Below are 19,054 nucleotides of genomic sequence, written 5' to 3' on the forward strand. Positions count from 1 at the left end.
GTCCTTGACTTGCTTCTTGGTCATAATGTTTTGTGCAGGAATAGAAACCCTGACTAAGATAATATGGAAGCTCATTACTACAAAAAGTAAAAATATGACAAAAATCTTTTAAAGAAACAACTTAAATGTTTTGATAATTTGGTAATATTGATCTAGAAGCTATACTTTCTTAAATACCCCAGTTCTGGGTATAGTATATTTCCCTATGAGTTGTTGACTAAAGAGACCCAGAAGCTTTCCAATCAATTATTTATTGTTGTTACTCTTTGTTGTATATCAGGATTAGATAATAAAAATTATCTAATCTTATTGCTGAAAATACAACATACACTGGGTACAGGACATCTTGAGAACTCAAGATGGAACTGCGCTTCATGACTTGTCAACTAGCAATCATAGTGTTAAAAGGTGTCAAGAAGTCTGGAGATAGAGGACAGAGTACAAAGAGAAGTATCATTAGTAGTCTTATCCAGCAAACTTTGAGGCATATTTTCTTACTGCTGAAATAGAAGTGCAACTGTCATAGGTATGGCCATCACTTTATGATTGAGTTTGTGGTCTAATATACTTCATACTTTAAACCTGGTTTGTAATCTTAAGGTAATTTTTAAATATAATACAAAAATATATGACTGTATAGGTAACAGGTCCTCTTAGAGGATGTATTTCAATTGTTTCACTAAGCGAACATGTAACCAAACTGTCTCCTAAATATTTATGTTTATATTTATAGTATAGTGCTACTGTGAACCTGAATCTAGAAAATTTTGTTTTTGATTGCATGCTATATTTAATGCATAGGCTTGCAACTGTTGTGAATGCTAAGAATAAGTGATGGTTAAGCATTTAGTCTTAAAATAGACATCTAAAAAATTCAATCTAAGGCCCAGGAGGCATCATAGAAGAGAAGCCAAAAAGATTATAAGACTCATAGGAAAGAGAAGAAAGAGGCTTACATAACACTATCTTCTGGATGTAGCATAGCCATCACATTTACCAGCACATAGTAGATGTGGTTACTTATAGAAGGCCCACACAAAGATAAAGACATAGGGTAGAAATAGGAATATTTGGAAAGTATTTGAGCCAGTAAGAGCAGAAAAGGTAAAAATTTGGGCCATAGAAAGGTGAATATGATTTTAATACAGTCTATAGATGTATATAATTGTCAAAATAAAAATAATGTAAAATTAAATTAAAAAAAGAACAAGAAATACATTTTAGATTGGCTATTAGGATTCGGTTTTTATACCTCAAATGTTACTACTTTTCCAAGACAACACTAATTATTTGCTTATTTCTCTACATTGTCTCTCTCAGCAGTTACATTTTCTTATTTGATACTTAAGCAATCCACCATGATTAGTAGAAAATCTGTCATCTTTCTTTTCTGTATAATATAGTCACCACTACATTGTCAGGTCAACATGCCCTTATCAAATGGCTCACTTGAGAAAATTCAGCAAAAGAAAGAGATCATTGGCTCACTAATCAAAAGGCACATTGCACCTAAGAGATGTGAGAGTGTAAGAAAATGCATGGCTTTTATGCATTGTGTATTCATTGATCATAAACTAAAACTTGTTTACAGGCTTTTCTCTGTATAACTCTAGGGAAGATTCCTTTCACAAAATTAAATTGATTTCACAGACATCAATCATACAACTCCATGTTATCAATCTGTTTTATTTTTTTCTAAGGTGTTCACTCCACTGTCTCAGTATAAATCCCAAATTATAGTAAATATTTTTGTTTTAAGGAAAATTTTGGAGCCAATTCTACTGGCAGCTGGTGTGCAATTTATATTTAGCCATCTTTGTTGCCATAAATATATCTGTGAAAGAGGTAGTAACAAAATCAGCTATATAACACTGCATATTATCCTTGTATCAAATACAACATATTATATATTATTACTATTATTATAAAAATATAGGTAGGAAAATTAATCTTACATACATCAAGTAAAAATGTCTCAATTTTCACAGACAGTAACAAGAGTTAGGAATTAGTTCACTCTTTAGTACAACATCTAGCTTCTTGCCACAGTGCTGGAATAGTTGTTTATTTCAAACTCATTTGAAATCAGTAGTATTCCTTCTTTGACTTAGTGCTTTCTAATGACTTTGTACTGGAAAATAACTGAATTTATATTTTAACATGTAAAATGTTGTTTTAATTTGTGTAGTAAAGATCAAATCAAGTTTAATAGTGCATGTACCACCTCAACACATGTATTATTTAATTGTAGTGACAATACCAAGCAGTTTTTAGTCATTTTTATGTAAATCTAAAACCACTGATTTCATAGAAGTTGATAGTAGAGTATGAGCTATGAGGTGCTAGGGGGAAGCTGAGAAAAAAATAATGAGAAAAGATTGGTCAATGAGGACAAATTTAGACAAGAACAAGAAGTTTAAGTATTTTGTACTTCACACTAGAGTGGAATTGGTTAGCAGTAAAATCAGTGTGTACCTAACTTAATTTTTGTAGAGAATGAAGTCATGAGTGAATATATTGTTTGGCATGGACAAAGAGATGTCAATGGCTGAAATGACTCCGTGCCATAGGAATGATGAGGTTCAGTGAAATGATAAATAAAGCCTTCCTCTTGTCCAAGTGAATACATTAACAGTAACTGAAGAAAATACCCACCATCACCTTTCTCCTTCTCCTATCAATGTTAATGGCCTGAAGACTGTTCTTCTATAGAGACAGCTCCTGTGAATATTATTTATATCTAAAAATTAAGATGAATAATTTAGCTTAGTACCAGGAACAAACTCTGTGGAAGTCAATTTTTACAAATATTCTTCCCTACCTTTCCTGCTTCCCTAGTAAAACATGATGCCCTTTTGATTACAGCAGTGCAATTCATTACTACTTTAACCCATGGAAAGGCTGTGAATTAGCAAATATTGTTGTTCTCTTAAGCACCCAAACCATTGACAGGCATAGAAAACTTTTCGGAACAATTTTCCTTGCAACTGTAATAAAAACCTTTATGTAGGAAATATGTTTTTGCCTCCATTTACTGACAGTTTAGGCTATATCTGCATTTTCATGTATTTAATAGCTATACAGCCCTATATTTTGCCTCAATTTTTGTATTATTAAGTATTGATACTCCCCCTTACCTGTCCTTCTGAACAGGCTACTAAAATTAAGTAAAGAAATATGCATTCCACTTTCAGATAAAATACTTCTTGTTGAAGAAATCCTCAAGTAGGTTAAATATGAGCTTTGAGATGCACACATAGACGTCAGAAATTGGACTCTCAGGTAAAGCTTCTTGGACTGAATGTATAAAGATTGAATGACATTGGCTTCAAATCTCATCTTGGAAAAATAAGGTCAAAGAATATGGCTTGTCAGGCAAAACAAGCTACCTTGCCCTTTTGGAAACAGCACAGATATTTTGTTAAGTGTATAGATAATTTTAGTATCACTTTATGGGATATAAATACAATTGTCAATAAATAAATATTTAGCCTGAATACATTCTTACTTTTAATGAGTCTAGCATGATAATATTTTAATAGTTTCATTCAATGAGTGAAAATATTGTTTTCATTTTAAGAGGGGACAAGGAGTTGATTATCTACAAAATAAGAAATATGTTGGTATTGTTTTATACTGATTCTCAAAAACTAAGCAAAAGGTACAAGTCTTCAAAATTCACATTCTAGGTGTTCCAGGACAGTCAGAGCTACACAGAGATGTCTCTTTTACCTGATTTTGGGACGCTTTTCCTCCTACTGGGTTACATTGCCCAGTTTGAGGATTTGTGCCCAGTCTTATTGTATTTTTTTATACCAAGGTCCATTGATATCTCTGGTTGACTTGCTCTCTTCTAAAGGGAAACCAAACAGCAATAGAGGGAAAAGGATTGGGTGTGTGGGTGTGGGGGATTGAGAGGAGTGGGTGAAGAATAGTCTACAATCTGGATCTATTCTGTGAGAGAATAAATAAAAAGAAAACAAACAAATTATGTCCTGTAATACAATAATACAATGACTTAAGGGCTGGGTAGAAGCTCCTCTTTTTTTTTTTTTTTTTTTTACTTTTCAAAGCTAAAATAAATGATACACTGTCCAAAAACACTTTTAGAAGAAAATACATTTATTATTCAGGTGAAGTTTAAAGGGATGCTCTAATAAGCTGTGGTTAAAAGAAGTACAAGTAAAAATGAGAATTGTTTTCACTTATTAACTATTATAGAAAGGACCATAAGAGAAATATGCTTTTATGTGTTAGAGAATGTTTACTAAACATAAAATTCTAAATTTTTAATTATTTTATTTTAGACATAAAAGGGCAATCATGTATACTTTGGCTTATTTTCATCTATTACATCATTGTTGATATTGTTCATCCTATGACAGGATTCAGTGTTGGAAGATACATCCCTAAAAGAATAAGTATTTTTTTTTAAAGAAAGTCGGACAGTTTCATGGAAGTGTAAACCAATTGAGCTCTTTCCTCTCCCAAGTTGTGTTTACCAAAATATTTCTTCTTGCCAATAGTAACACTAAGATAGCCTCCATAGTTCAAAATCTTTAGGTGTTTGACTATGTAACTCATGTTCTCTCAGAATATAAAGGAGTACTATGAATAATTTCCAAACCTCTATTTGAAGTTTAAGACTGTCCAGAGAAAAGACTAATTATCCAAAAGTATTTCAACTTGCTCATTTTATTTTCATATGTGTAGAACTTTATTTCATAGACATTGGGTTCACAATATTATGGGATATGTAGCAGACACACAAATATTGGTGGTTTAAGAACCGTATAATGCAACTTCAATATTGTAGGAAAGCACAAAAAGAATATAAAGACAAATTACATACTGTTACAAGGATTTTTAAAAAAAATGGCAAATGCCATACCTTTAGAAACTTGGAGCAAGTTATTTGTAATTTCAGTAAACAATATTTATTCTTGTCTAAACCCTCTATTATTGTGTTGATTTTACTTCTTGATGGTCAAAATCATTTATTAATTTTTAATGTGAACCAGCTTGTTGTAAAGAAACACACATTTATTTTTTTCTTCACAAAATTTAGGATTAAGCTGTCGCATTTTCTGATACTCTATTGAGATTTTTTTTAGTAATATCTTGGTATTCTTTTGATCCTGGGGAAAATCCCTTCCTTTCTGAATCTAGGTCAATGATTGGTGTACATGAAATCTGTATCTTGTCATACATGGCCTGATATTCACTGTAGTCTGCCCGGAATTCATCCTCATAATACTGATGTTGGTCAGAGGAAACTATTATGGAATAATTAGACAAATACTCTGGAGTCCCACATGTAGTAACAAACTTTCCAGAATCAGCAAAAGCTTTTTTAACTTCTTTGTTGGAATTTGACTCCATAATTTCGTCTTGTTTGTTAAAATCAATCTTCGGTATTTCCTTCATGCTGGTAATGTAATTTGGGATGGTTGTTTTGCGCTTTGCAAATGCACATTTGAACTTCTTGGGCATAAAATGTTGCATTTCAATCGGCTTTGAATGCTTTTTTTGAACAGAAGCACAGGATGAGGTTTCTGAAGACGTGCATTTATTCATCTCTCTTTCAATTGTGCTGCCATCATGGTGGATGCTGTCACATGTGTATTGACTCTCAGATCTTTCTGGAGAACAGGAAATATTACTATTGGATTTGATGAGCAGTGGTGAATTCGAAATTGGCAGGTGAGAGTTAGGCAGTGGTAAAGTAACATATTTGGTAGGAGCTGCAGAGCATGGCAGAATCATAGACGTCTCACTGCTTACATAGCCGTTTGATGCTAACTGCACAGCAGATTTAGGGGAACAGAGTCCTCCTTTGTTTTTAATTAAAGGGTCAATATCAGATAAATGAAGAAAATGATCCTTTGAGGATGATGTATCATCTGTTTTAGAAATTACAGATGTTTCTTTGCTATGGGTGACCTCGGTAGCATTGTGAAATGGATGCAGTTTTCTGGAAAGTACCAAATCCAGTGACTGCTTGTCTTCCTTATTATAACCAGGCCAATCTCTCTGGACCTCTTTAAAGATACTGTCCTTTAAAGTATACGACAAAGTAGTGGCATTCAGATTAGCCACCTGCAGCAGAATCTTTCCAAGAAAATTGGTGTCATTGATTTTGATGCCATCTTTTTGCAATTGAACAAGAAGTTCTGGTTTCTTGTAGTCTTTCAGTGCCAGTAGGTGTATCACCCTATCCCTAAATGACCGCATATGGATACCATTAATCATCCGTGACTTTCGGATGGCATATGCAGGATTGAGGGGGCTTGTTTTTTTCCTCTCAGGTGCTTGATCAGGAACAAAATGAGGCACTTTTTGAGCTGATACTTTTTTCTGTACATATGATTTTCTAATGTTCTTCCATGTGTTGCTGGATTTCTCTTCTGCTTCTGTCATTCTCTCTGGAGTCATCTGAACAGACATCCCAGATCTACTTACTGTCATTTGGTCTTGAATTGATTGCAGGCAGTTGAATTGTGGGCGAGAGTTTGAGATATTTGGTTGGGGGTTTCCAATTTTCTCTTCTTGGCTATCATTACTCATACTAGATAATTGAAAGTTAAAGGCTTTTATGTCTGTAGATGAATGGGTTGGTGTGGTTTTGTTAAGCTGTTGAAATCCTTGAAACTGAGAAACTTGAGAAGGGGATGGATGCTTATTGCTCTGGTACAGAGGACTTGCCTGGAAGATTGACCTTGAAATCCCCATAGGCAGCCTACTGACATTGACTAGCCCTGGGTCTATGTTGTCGGCCTCCATCACAGGCATCTGTCCTTCTGGGTGCATGATTTTTCCTGTTCCTTTTCCTCCAAAGGCAGCCACATAGTCATATCTGTGAAGATTAAAGTTTGAAAGAAAAAAATGATTTTACTCTCCTTAGCATATATGAAATATTATTACTTTTGTTTATAAAAATATACTTATAAAAGATTTTTATTGCAGTTGAACAAATAAGAGAAATAGTTGCCTGAGGAAAATTTGAAGAAGGTAAATTTGTTTGTAAAAAAAAACGTCTTTGATTTACCTTTCATCTTTATAGCTTTTCTTCAGGAGAATCTTTTGCCTTAAACTGAAAATTATGTGTTACTTCCTGATTCTATACGTAAAAAGTATCTCTTCCTCAGAAACTCAAGTAAAAGTGGTTGATAGTGGAATCCAGAGGATCTACAAATTATAGGAAAAGGTTTCTCTGTGACATGATTAAATCAAGTTTATGCTACACTTAGTCTCTTCTGCAAGAAATACTTTGAGTATTTGTGGAATTGAAGCAGCAAAGGGAAAAAGTCAAGTAACATATAAAGGCAGACCTATCAGAATCACACCAGACTTATCGCCAGAGACTATGAAAGCATGAAGATCATGGGCAGATGTCATATAGACACTAAGAGAACACAAGTGCTAGCCCAGGCTACAATATCCAGCAAAACTCTAAATTAATATATATGAGGGAAACCAAGATATTCCATGACAAAACCAAATTTAAACAATAGCTTTCCACATAGCCAGCCCTACAAAGGGTAATAAAGAGTAAAACTCCAACACAAGGAAAGAAACTACCCTAGAAAAATCAATAAATTAATCTCCTTGCAACAAACACAAAAGAAGAGAGACACACAAACAATTCCACTGCTAACAACAAAAACAACAGGAAACAACAGTCACTATTCCTTAATCTATCTAAACATCAATGGACTCAATTCCCCAACAAAAAGACTAACAGACTGGATACATAAGGGGACCAAGCATTTTGCTGCATACAAGAAATACACCTCAGAGACAAAGACAGACACTATCTCAGAGGAAAAGTCTGGAAAACAACTTGCCAACCAAATGGTACAAAGAAACAAGCTGGATTAGCATTTCTCATCTTGAATAAGATCAACTGTCAACCAACAGTTATCAAAAAAGATAAGGAAGGACACTTCATATTCAGAAAAGTAAAAATCTAACAAGATGAACTCTCATTCCAAATATCTATGCTCCAAATTCAAGGTCACCTGCATTCATAAAAGAAACCTTACTAAAGCTCAAAGCACACATTGTACCTCACACAATAATAGTAAGAGATTTCGACACCCCATTCTCATCAAAGAAATCATTGAAACAGAAAGTAAACAGAGACATAGAAGAACTAATAGAAATTATGAGTCAAATGCATTTAACAGATATTTATAGAATATTTTATCCTAAAGCAAAAGAATATACCTTCTCAGCACCTCATGGTACCTGCTCTAAAATTGACCATATAATCAGTCACAAAAACAGCCTCAACAGATACAAAAAGGATGAAATAATCCCATGCATCCTATCAGATCACCATGGACTAAGGCTGGTCTTCAATACCAACAATAACAACAGAAAGCCCACACATACATGGAAGTTGAACAAAACTCTACTCAATGATAACTTGGTCAAAGAAGAAATAATGAAAGAAATTAAAGACTCCTTAGAATTTAATGAAAATTAAGGCACAGCATACCCAAATTTATGGGACACAATGAAAGCAGTGCTAAGAGGAAAAGTCATAGCTCTGACTAACTCCAAAATGAAACTGGAGAGAGCATACATGAGCAGCTTGATAGCACACCTTAAAGTTCTACAACAAAAAGAAGCAAATACACCCAGGAGGAGTAGAAGGCAGGAAATAATCAAACTCAGGGCTGAAATCAATCAGTCAAAACAAAACCATGAGCTGGTTCTTTGAGAAAATCAACAAGATAGATAAACCCTTAGCCAGACTAAACAGAGTGAACAGAGAGTATATCCAAATTAACAAAATTAGAAGTGAAATGGGAAACAAAACAACAGAATCTGAGGAAATTGAAAAAACCATCAGATCCTACTACATAAGCCTATTTTCAACAAAACTGGAAAATCTGAATGAAATGGACAATTTTCTAGACAAATACCAGGTACCAAAGTTAAATCAGGAACAAATAAACCATCTAAACCACTCCATAACTGCTAAAGAAATAGAAGCAATTGTTAAAAGTCACCCAACCAAAAGAGCCCAGGACCAGATAGGTTTAGTGTGAAATTCTATCAGACGCTCATAAAAAACCTGATACCAATACAGTCCAAAATATTCCACAAAGTAGAACAGAAAGAACAATAACCAATTCCTTCTGTGAAGCCACAATTATGCTTATACCTAAACCACACGAAGACCCAACAAAGAAAGGACTTCAGACTAATTTCCCTTATGAATATCAATGCAGAAATACTCAATAAAATGATCACAAATTGAATCCAAGATCACATCGAAATGATCGCCCATTATGAGCAAGTAGGCTTCATCCATGGATACAGGGATGGCTCCATATACGGAACTCTATTAGTGTAATCCACTATGAAAACAAATGCAAAGCAAAAAACCACATGACATTTCATTAGATGCTGAGAAAGCATTTGACAAAATTCAACACACTTACATGATAAAAGTCCTGGAAAGATCAGTAATACAAAGTCCATACTTAAACATACTAAAAGAAATATAGAGCAAACCACAAGACATTAAACTAAATGGAGAGAAACTTGAAGCAATCCCAGTAAAATCAGGGACTAAACAAGGCAGCCCACTCTCTCCCTACTTATTCAATATAGTACTTGAAGTCCTAGCCAGAGCAATCAGACAACAAAGGGAGGTGAAAGGGATACAAATTGGAAAGGAAGAAGTCAAATATCACTATTTTCAGATGATATGATAGTATACTTAAGTGATCCCAAAAGTTCCACCAGAGAATAGCTAAGCCCAGTTAACAAGTTCAGTAAAGTGTCTGGGTATAAAATTAACTCATAAATCAGTAGCCTCCTCCTACTCAAAGGATAAACAGGCTGAGAAAGAAATTAGGGAAATGATAGTCACGAATAACATAAAAAACCTTGGTGTAACCAAGAAAGTGAAAGATCTGTATGACAAGAACTTTAAGTCTCTGAAGAAAGAAATTGAAGAAGATCTCAGTACATGAAAAGACCTCCCATGCACATGGATTGACAAGATCAATACAGTAAAAATGTCCATTTTGCCAAAAGTTATCTACAGATTCAAAGCAATCCCCATCAAAATTCCAACTCAGTTCCTCATAGAGTCAGAAAAAGCAATTTGCAAATTTATTTGGAATAAGATAAAACCCAGGAGAATGAAAACTAATCTCCATGTTAAAGGAATGGATACAGAAAATATAGTACATCTACACAACGCACTACGACTCAGCTATTAAAAATGACTATGAAATTCATAGGCAAATGGATGGAACTAGAAAATATCATCCTGAGAGAGGTAACCCAATCACAATAAAACACACATGCAATGCACTTACTGATAATTGGATATTAGTCAAAAATTCTAATTACCCAAGATACAATTCACAGACCACATGTAGCTCAAGAAGGACAACCAAATTGCAGATGCTTCAGTCCTTCTTAAAAGCAGAACAAAAATATTCATAGGAGGAGATATGAAGACAAAGTTTGGAGCAGAGACTGAAAGAATGGCCATTCAGAGCCTGTTCTACCTGGCGAACCAGCCCATTTACATACAGCCACCAAACCCAGACAATATTGCTGATGTCAAGAAGTACATGTTGACAGTAGCCTGATATAGCTGTCTCCTGAGAGTCTCTGCCAGAGCATGACAAATACAGATGCAAATGCTCACAGCCAACCTTTGAACTGAGAATGGGGTCTCTGTTGGAGGAATTAGAGAAAGGCTTGAAGGACCTGTAGGGTCTTGCAACCCCATAAGAACAACAATGTCAACCAACCAGAGCTTCCAGGGACTAAACAACCACCCAATGTCTACACATGAACAGGTCCATGGCTCTATCTGCTGCGTATGTAGCAGAGGATGTCCTTGTTGGGCACCAAGGGGAGGAGGAGCCCATGTTCCTACCAAGGCTGGAATCCCCAGTGTAGGGGAATGTCAATGTGGCAAAGTGGGAAGGGGTGGTATTTGGTGAGGGGGAACTCCCTTAAAGAAGAAGGGAATAACATTTGAAATGTAAATAAAAAATATCCAATAATAAATGAAAAATTAAACCAGCAAATAAAAAAATAAAATAAAATAAAGCTTAGCCTATCAACGGAGCTTACTTGAGGCCACATAATTTATATTATTAGTAATAGATAAAAAAGAATTTAGAGGTGCTTATTTTTAATTCTTAATTCACCATACATCACTAATAAGGGGAACTGTTTTGCTTAATTTTTCTTCTATCAGCCTTTTACTTGATATTGTTTTTTCTCTCTATTGCTCTTTTCCATTATTCTTTCTTGCATTATTCCTCATCTTTATTTAGACTATTCATGCAACCATTCTACTCTAAGATAGTGTCCTAACACTCCACTCACTATGGAATTCTCTTTTTCATTGTCTTATATAGAGTACCTGGAATCAGATTACATTTGCTTATTTGTTTCATGTAAGTTAATTTGACCAGGATATGAATTTAATAAGGGATTGGGTTTTGTCATTTTTTACATTGCTTTGACTCTAGAATCTAGAGTTATCCCTCAAAGATATAAGAAGGCAATTCTTTAACAAATTAATGTCAATTATATTCCCTATTAAGTCTTACTTTTCATAAATTTACTCTGCTAAATTTCTGTTCAATATTAGAAATCTAGCTCAAAGTTAAGTTCATTTGTAAAATCTATCTCTCATCAAAAAGAATTATTTCCTTCATTATTATCCCAGAGAATATTGTAAAAGTTTTATTAAATATAGCACATGTTATATCATTATCATTTACATTTTTGTAGTTCTACTAGTCTATAACCTTTAGAATCATAAAACTTAATTTATGTTCAATTTTATTGACCCTTGACTTTTTGTCCCTAATATATACTTTTTAATCAATAGGTGCATATGAATGGTAATTTTTAAATGTCAAGAGAATGACTAGTAGTACTTTATGCATTTCTTAAGCCAAAGATGTAGTAGTAGCATATTAACAAGTATATGAGTTTATTAGTGTCAGAGATATGCTTCATTCCTCCTTGATCTTTTCCATGCTCCCATAACTTCACAATACACTTCTATAAATAAAGGAATGAAATGCCTGATGCAGAGGTAAAATAAAACCAGCGCAATGCAGAGGTACACTCAGAAATATCATGACTTCATACATACATAAATATTATTTCATACTTGATGAAGATCCTTAGTGAATATATACAGAAATGAGTTGTATTTCCTGTACTTATGTCTAAAATCTTTTAGATATTAAAAACATATCCCACTTATTTCCAGAAAAAAACAAGATGTCTTCTGGAAAAATAAAATAAAACAAGATTGGAAGAGAGTCATTTTGTGACAAAATATAAAATTTTATATAAATAAAAAACTTGAATATGGACAATTCAAGACCTCCAAGAAGAAATTGAACAATATATGTATCTCAGTTCAAAATTACCACATATCTTTAGTATAATTTTAATAAAAATCTCCACAAGGACTTTATTTCAGTCTACCAAAACTGTTCTGAGAACTAAAAGAATTTGCAAATGATAATGAGAGTGGAGAGTTTTTTTACCTAATAATAGAACATAACCCAGCAATAATTAACAAAATGAGGAATTAGGAGACAGTCCAGACAAATAGATGACAATGTGCAAAGTGCCAGAACTTACTAGAGGATAAACAAAACTATTACCATCAATGGATACATGGTAGATTATTAGAGAAGGCTTATTAAATACAACTTATAAACATTTTAGCAAAGATATCACATTAAAATTTTCCTTTATAATATGGGTACATTCTGTATATTTCATAAGTTAAATATAAAATTATATTATATGACAACAAAGGACTTTATATTTCAAAGGGTGCTGTAATTATGTAAAATATATATCTTGCTATATAAAATTGTTTTTTCATATAGTGAATACTCAAGTTTCATTTCATCAACCATCGAAACTTGCTACCAAATTATAAAAAGGCAAAAAATGACAAGAATTATATAACATAATTTTGAGTTGTGAAGAATTGACTTATTTGCACAGATCTTAATGCTAATTATTCAAATTATTGAACATATTTCTAACAAACTCCTCATTAATCTGGTGGCAAAAATGTTGTTGCAGGAATGGTGGAGCCACCTCTATGGAAATTCTGGGGGTCGTGTAGCTGCAAAAGCATCTCCTGCATGAGGACCTAGTTGAGGACTGCCCAAGAGACCAAGGAATCCTGGTGCAGAAAATGCTAGCCAATTGGGAACTGGTTTAGAAGAGATGCTTTATTGGGGCCAAGGGCACACAGATAGAGGGTATTAAAGGAGTTTGCAGCAGTGCTCAGAGAGAGGATTTCTCACCTGTTCCGGGAAGTTGACTCTGTGCCAACTCGCCTCCAACCCCCAAGCGCAGGTAAGGTCAGGCAGCAAGTAGTCCAGGGTACAGGCAACAAAATATATTTTTAAAATATATAAAAATTTGTCATTATTAAAGAGGTCTAGTTTGTCACATTGTTACTAATACATTAAATGTGTATCTCTGAAGGGATTGTGGGAGTGAAAAAGAAAAACATAAAAAATGTCCCTGTGCACATGTTTAAAGGACCTTAAATAATTTCCAGTATCACATGTAAGTTTTATCTAGATACCATTTTGTGTCTGATGAGAACCTTCTTTCTGATTCACAGGCTGTATCTAGATAGTTTGTGCTAGGATATCAAAAAGTGCATAAGGATCTATTTGGAGCTCCCTTTATAAGAACACTAATATAATTTATAAGGACTCATTGTGTTCTGTAGCAGTGAGAATGACAAAACTTTGTTCATCAATCCAACTTATGTACTATGAAACATGTACCAACATTTGTATAACACTAGCTTCCAGTTTGACAGTATCTCAAAACATAGCTTTGATCATTATAGACACCCTGTGTAAACTAACAAGACCACTGATACCCAAACATTGAGCAATTTTATGTGTGAAAGGAGGAGACATTTATAGCAGGTGTCTAGTTATCACTTGTATCCATTATATAGCACATGTTCTGTTTTCAGGGTCAAAGAAGGAACTTCACAAACACAAGTTCAAACAACTGTTGTTAATTTTCAACACCCTTGATATCTAACAAAATTTAGAAATAGGTCCCAACCTCTATTTAAGTTTCTATCCTTATTTCAATCTGGTGTGGATATAATCTTTTTTCAAACTCCACCTCACCTTTGGTAGCCTAGATTATATAAAAATATCCCATAACCTATAAATTATCTCTAGAGACTTGCAAAAACTGAAGTCAAACAGAGCCAGATGTATGATAACCACACCCACAAACATGTGGGAAATGCAGCTAAAATAAACTGAGCTAAAAAAAAAAAAAGAAAAGAAAAGAAATAGGTCTACACTTTTCTTACCTGTCCATCGATCTTTGTCACCATCTAGGTTATGAGCTTTCTGGAGCACTATATTTTCTGTGGTGTGCCTTCACACTGCTCTTAAAGTTCTTTGCTCTGTAACTAACAACATATCGATGCTTCTAGAACTCTGACACCACAATCACTAATCTCTAAAGTTCTCTATCTTAAAGTAACATTCTCCATCTTAAGGTAAAACTTCAGTTTCCTTAAGAATACAACTTTCCTACAGCCCTATCAAATCAGTGTTTTTGTTGCTGTTTTATTTTATGTGTGTAGGTGCTTTGCCTCTATGTATGTCTATACACTACTTGCATACCTGGTACCCTTTGAGGCTGGGATATAGTCAGATTTCCTAGAACTGAAGTTGTAAGTAGTTGGGAGCCAAAGTTTTGGTCTAGAGAATTGAACTGGCATCCTCTAGAAGAGGATCCTTCTCTCTTAACCATTCAGCCATTATCTCAACCCAATATAGATTTTGTCTTGTTTAAAGGTTTTTATAAATCAGCTTGAGTGTCTTAGCTAGAGCTGCTATACCAATCACAGATTAGGTGGTTTATAAATAACAACAATCTGTAGGTGAGAATGTGTAGAAGTTAAGCCCCACAGACTCTATTTTGTTCTTTCTCTTTGGCAATTTTGTGCCTGTGGCCTAGAACTGGAATTTGTTCTATGGTCACTGCTATCTCACGACTTTCCACAACAACGCAGTGCCTTGATTTAATACCTGAGAATCCTCTAGGCTGACATAGTATAGTTATAGTTAGTTCTACCTAAGTGTGACTCCTGACCACACTATATATAGTACCAACAAAATGTACTGGTTAGTTTTTATTGTCACCTTGATGTAAGCTTGACAAACCTAGGAAGACAGAAAGTCAATTGAGGAATTACCTAAATCAGATTTTCCAATGGGTGTAACTGTAGGGCATTTTCTTGATTATAAACTGATGTAGGAGTGTCCAGCTCAATCTTTTTTTTTTTTTTGCACTTTCATTAAATTGGGTATTTCTTATTTACATTTCAAATGTTATTCCCTTTCCCAGTTTCCAGTCCATCAGCCCTCCAACCCCTCCCCCTCCCCTTCAACATGGATGTTCCCCTCCTCATCCACTCCTCATTACCATGCCCCCCAACAATCCCCTACACTGGGGGTCAAAACTTGGAAAGACAAAGGGTTTCCCTTTCCACTGGTGCCCCAACAAGGCTATTCACTGCTACATATAAAGTTGGAGCCCAGGGTCCATCCATGTATAACCTTTGAGTAGTGGGTTAGTCCCTGGAAGCTCTAGTTGGTTGGCATTGTTGTTCTTATGGGGTCGCAAGCCCCTTCAGCTCCTTCAGACCTTACTCTAATTCATCCAATGTGGGTCCCGTTCTCAGTTTAGTGGTTTGCTGCTGGCATTCGCCTCTGTATTTGACATGTTCTGGCTGCGTCTCTGAGGAAAGACCAATATCTGGTTCCTGTCAGCATGCACTCCTTAGCTTCATCCAGCTTATCTAGTTTTGGAGGCTGTATATATATGGGCCAAATGTGGGGCTGGCTCTGAATTGCCATTCCTTCAGTCTCTGCTCAGAACTTTGCCTCCCAATCCCCTCCTATGGATATTTTTGTTCCCCCTTTAAAGAAGGAGTGAAGCGTCCACATTTTGATCATCCTTCTTGAGTTTCATATGGTCTGTGCATCTTGGGTAATTCGAGCATTTGAGCTAATATCTACTTATCAATGAGAGCATACCATGTGTGTTTTTCTGTGATTGGGTTACCTCACTCAGGGTGATATTTTCTAGTAACATCCATTTGCCTATGAATTCCATGAAATCATTGGTTTTGATAGCTGAGTAGTATTCCATTGTGTAGATGTACTAGGTTTTCTTTATCTATTCCTTTGTTGAAGGGCATTTGGGTTCATTCCAGCTTGTGGCTATTATAAATAAGGCAGCAATGGACATGGTGGAGCATGTGTCTTTGCTATATGTTGGAGCATCTTTTGGGTATATGCCCAGGAATGGTATAGCTGGATCCTCAGGTAGTGTAATGTCCAATTTTCTGAGGAACCTCCAGACTGATTTCCAGAGTGGCTGTACCAGTTTGCAATCCCACCAACAATGGAGGAGTGTTCCTCTTTCTCTACATATTCACCAGCATCTGCTGTCATCGGAGTTTTTGATCTTAGCCCTTCTGACTGGTATGAGGTAGAATCTCAGGTTTGTTTTGATTTGCATTTCTCTGATGACTAAGGATGTTGAACATTTCTTTAGGTGTTTCTCAGCCATTTGATATTCCTCAACTGTGAACTCTTTGTTTATCTCTGTACCCCATATTTAATAGGGTTATTTGGCTCTCTGGAGGCTAACTTCGTGAGTTCTTTGTATATTTTAGATATTAGCCCTCTATCGGATGTATGATTGGTAAAGATCTTTTCCCAGTCTGTTGGTTGCCGTTTTGTCCTAATGACAGTCTTTTGCCTTACAGAAGCTTTGTAGTTTTATGAAGTCCCATTTGTTGATTTTTGATCTCACGGCATAAGCCATTGGTGTTTTGTTCAGGAAATTTTCCCCAGTGCCCATGTGTTTGAGACTCTTCCCCACTTTTTCTTCTATTAGTTTTAGTGTATCTGGTTTTATATGGAGGTCCTTGATCCACTTGGAATTGAGCTTTGTACATGTTGATAAGAATGGATCAATTTGCATTCTTCTATATGCTGACCTGCAGTTGAACCAGCACCATTTGTTGAAAATGCTCTTTCTTCCATTGGATGGTTTTAGCTCCTTTGTCAAAGATCAAGTGAACATAGGTGTGTGGGTTCACTTCTGGATCTTCAATTCTCTTCCACTGATCTATCTGCATGTCTCTGTACCAATACCATAAATTTAAATGGCTATTGCTCTGTAATACTGTTTGAAGTCAGGGATGATGATTTCCCCCAGAAGTTTTTTTCTTTCTATCTGTAAAGAATTGTGTAGGAATTTTGATGGGGCTTGCATTGAATCTGTAGATTGCTTTTGGCAAAATGGCGATCTTTACTATATTTATTCTGCCAAACCTTGAGCATGGAAGATCTTTAAATCTTCTGAGATCTTTCTCAATTTCTTTCTACAGAGACTTGAAGTTCTTATCACACAGATCTTTCACTTGCTTGGTTAGAATCACAACAAGATATTTTATATTATTTGGAACTATTGAGAAGGGTGTAATTTCCTTAATTTCTTTATCAGCCTATTTATCTTTTGAGTAGAGGAAGGCTACTGATTTGTTTGAGTTAATTTTATACCCAGACATTTGCTGAAATTGTTTATCAGGTTAAGTTGTTCTCTGGTGGAACTTTTGGGGTCACTTAAGTACACTATCATATCATCTGAAAATAGTGATATTTGACTTCTTCCCTTCCAATTTGTATCCCTTTGACCTCCTTTCGCTGTCTGATTGCATTGGCTAGAATTTTGAGTACTATATTGAATAAGTAGGGAGAGAGTGGGCAGCCTTGTCTAGTCCCAGAATTTAGTGGGATTGTTTCAAGTTTCTCTCCATTTAGTTTTATGTTAGCTAGTGGTTTGCTGTATATTGTTTTTACTATGTTTAGACATGAGCCTGGAATTCCTCATCTTTCCAGGACTTTTATCATGAAGGGGTGTTGAATTTTGTCAAATGCCTTCTCAGCATCTAATAAAATGATCATGTGGTTCTTATCTTTGAGTTGTTTATGTAGTAGATTACATTGATTGATTTTCATATATTAAACCATCCCTGTATCCCTTGGATGAAGCCTACTTGATCATGATGGATGATCATTTAGATGTGTTCTTGGATCCAGTTTGCAAGAATTTTATTGAGTATTTTTGTGTCAATATTCATAAGGGGAATTGGTCTGAAGTTCTCTTTCTTTGTTGGGTCTTTGTGTTGTGTCTGTATAAGAGTAATTGTAGCTTCATAGAAGGAATTTGGTAGTGCTCTGTCTGTTTCAATTTTGTGGGATAGTTTGGACAGTATTGGTATGGTGTCTTCTATGAAGGTCTAATAGAATTCTGCACTGAACCCATCTGGACCTGGGGTCTTTTTGGTTGGGAGACTTTTAATAACTGCTTCTATTTCTTTAGGAGTTATGGGGTTGTTTAGATGGTTTATTTGTTCCTGATTTAACTTTGGTACCTTGTATCTGTCTAGAAAATTGTCCATTTCCCCCAGATTTCCCAGTTTTGTTGAATATAGGCTTTCGTAGTAGGATCTAATGATTTTTTTTAATTTCTTCAGATTCTGTTGTTATGTCTCCCTTTTCATTTCTGACTTTGTTAATTTGGATATGCTCTCTGTGCCCTCCAGTTAGTCTGGCTAAGCCTTTATCTATCTTGTTGAGTTTCTCAAAGAACCAGCTTCTGGTTTTCTTGATTCTTTGTATAGATCTTTTTGTTTCAACTGGTTGATTTCAGTCCTGTATTTGATTATTTCTTGCCTTCTGCTCCTCTTGGGTATATTTGCTTCTTTTTGTTCTGGAGGTTTTAGGTGTTCTGTCAAGCTGCTAATGTATGCTCTCTCCAGTTTCTTTTTGGAGGCACTCAGAGCTATGAGATTTCCTCTTGCTTTTGATTTGAGTGTATCCTATAAATTTGGTATGCTGTGTCTTCATTTTCCTTAAATTGTAAAATGTCTTTAATTTCTTTCTTTATTTCTTCC

General features: G+C 35.0%; 1 protein-coding gene across 1 annotated transcript; it reads right to left on the reverse strand.

The window, feature by feature from the left end:
* Positions 1-5,070: 5,070 nt before the first annotated feature.
* LOC116888196 (RNA polymerase II elongation factor ELL2-like) lies at positions 5,071-14,456 on the reverse strand. The gene is made up of 2 exons (XM_032889503.1): positions 14,384-14,456; positions 5,071-6,856 (listed from the first exon to the last, which is right to left on the reverse strand). Exons 1-2 carry the CDS (start codon positions 14,389-14,391, stop codon positions 5,071-5,073), a joined length of 1,794 nt encoding a protein of 597 aa, XP_032745394.1. The 5' UTR covers positions 14,392-14,456.
* Between the last annotated feature and the right edge of the window lie 4,598 nt (positions 14,457-19,054).

This window comes from Rattus rattus, chromosome X, assembly GCF_011064425.1.
Source record: "Rattus rattus isolate New Zealand chromosome X, Rrattus_CSIRO_v1, whole genome shotgun sequence".
In the NCBI taxonomy this organism is placed as follows: Eukaryota; Metazoa; Chordata; class Mammalia; order Rodentia; family Muridae; genus Rattus; species Rattus rattus.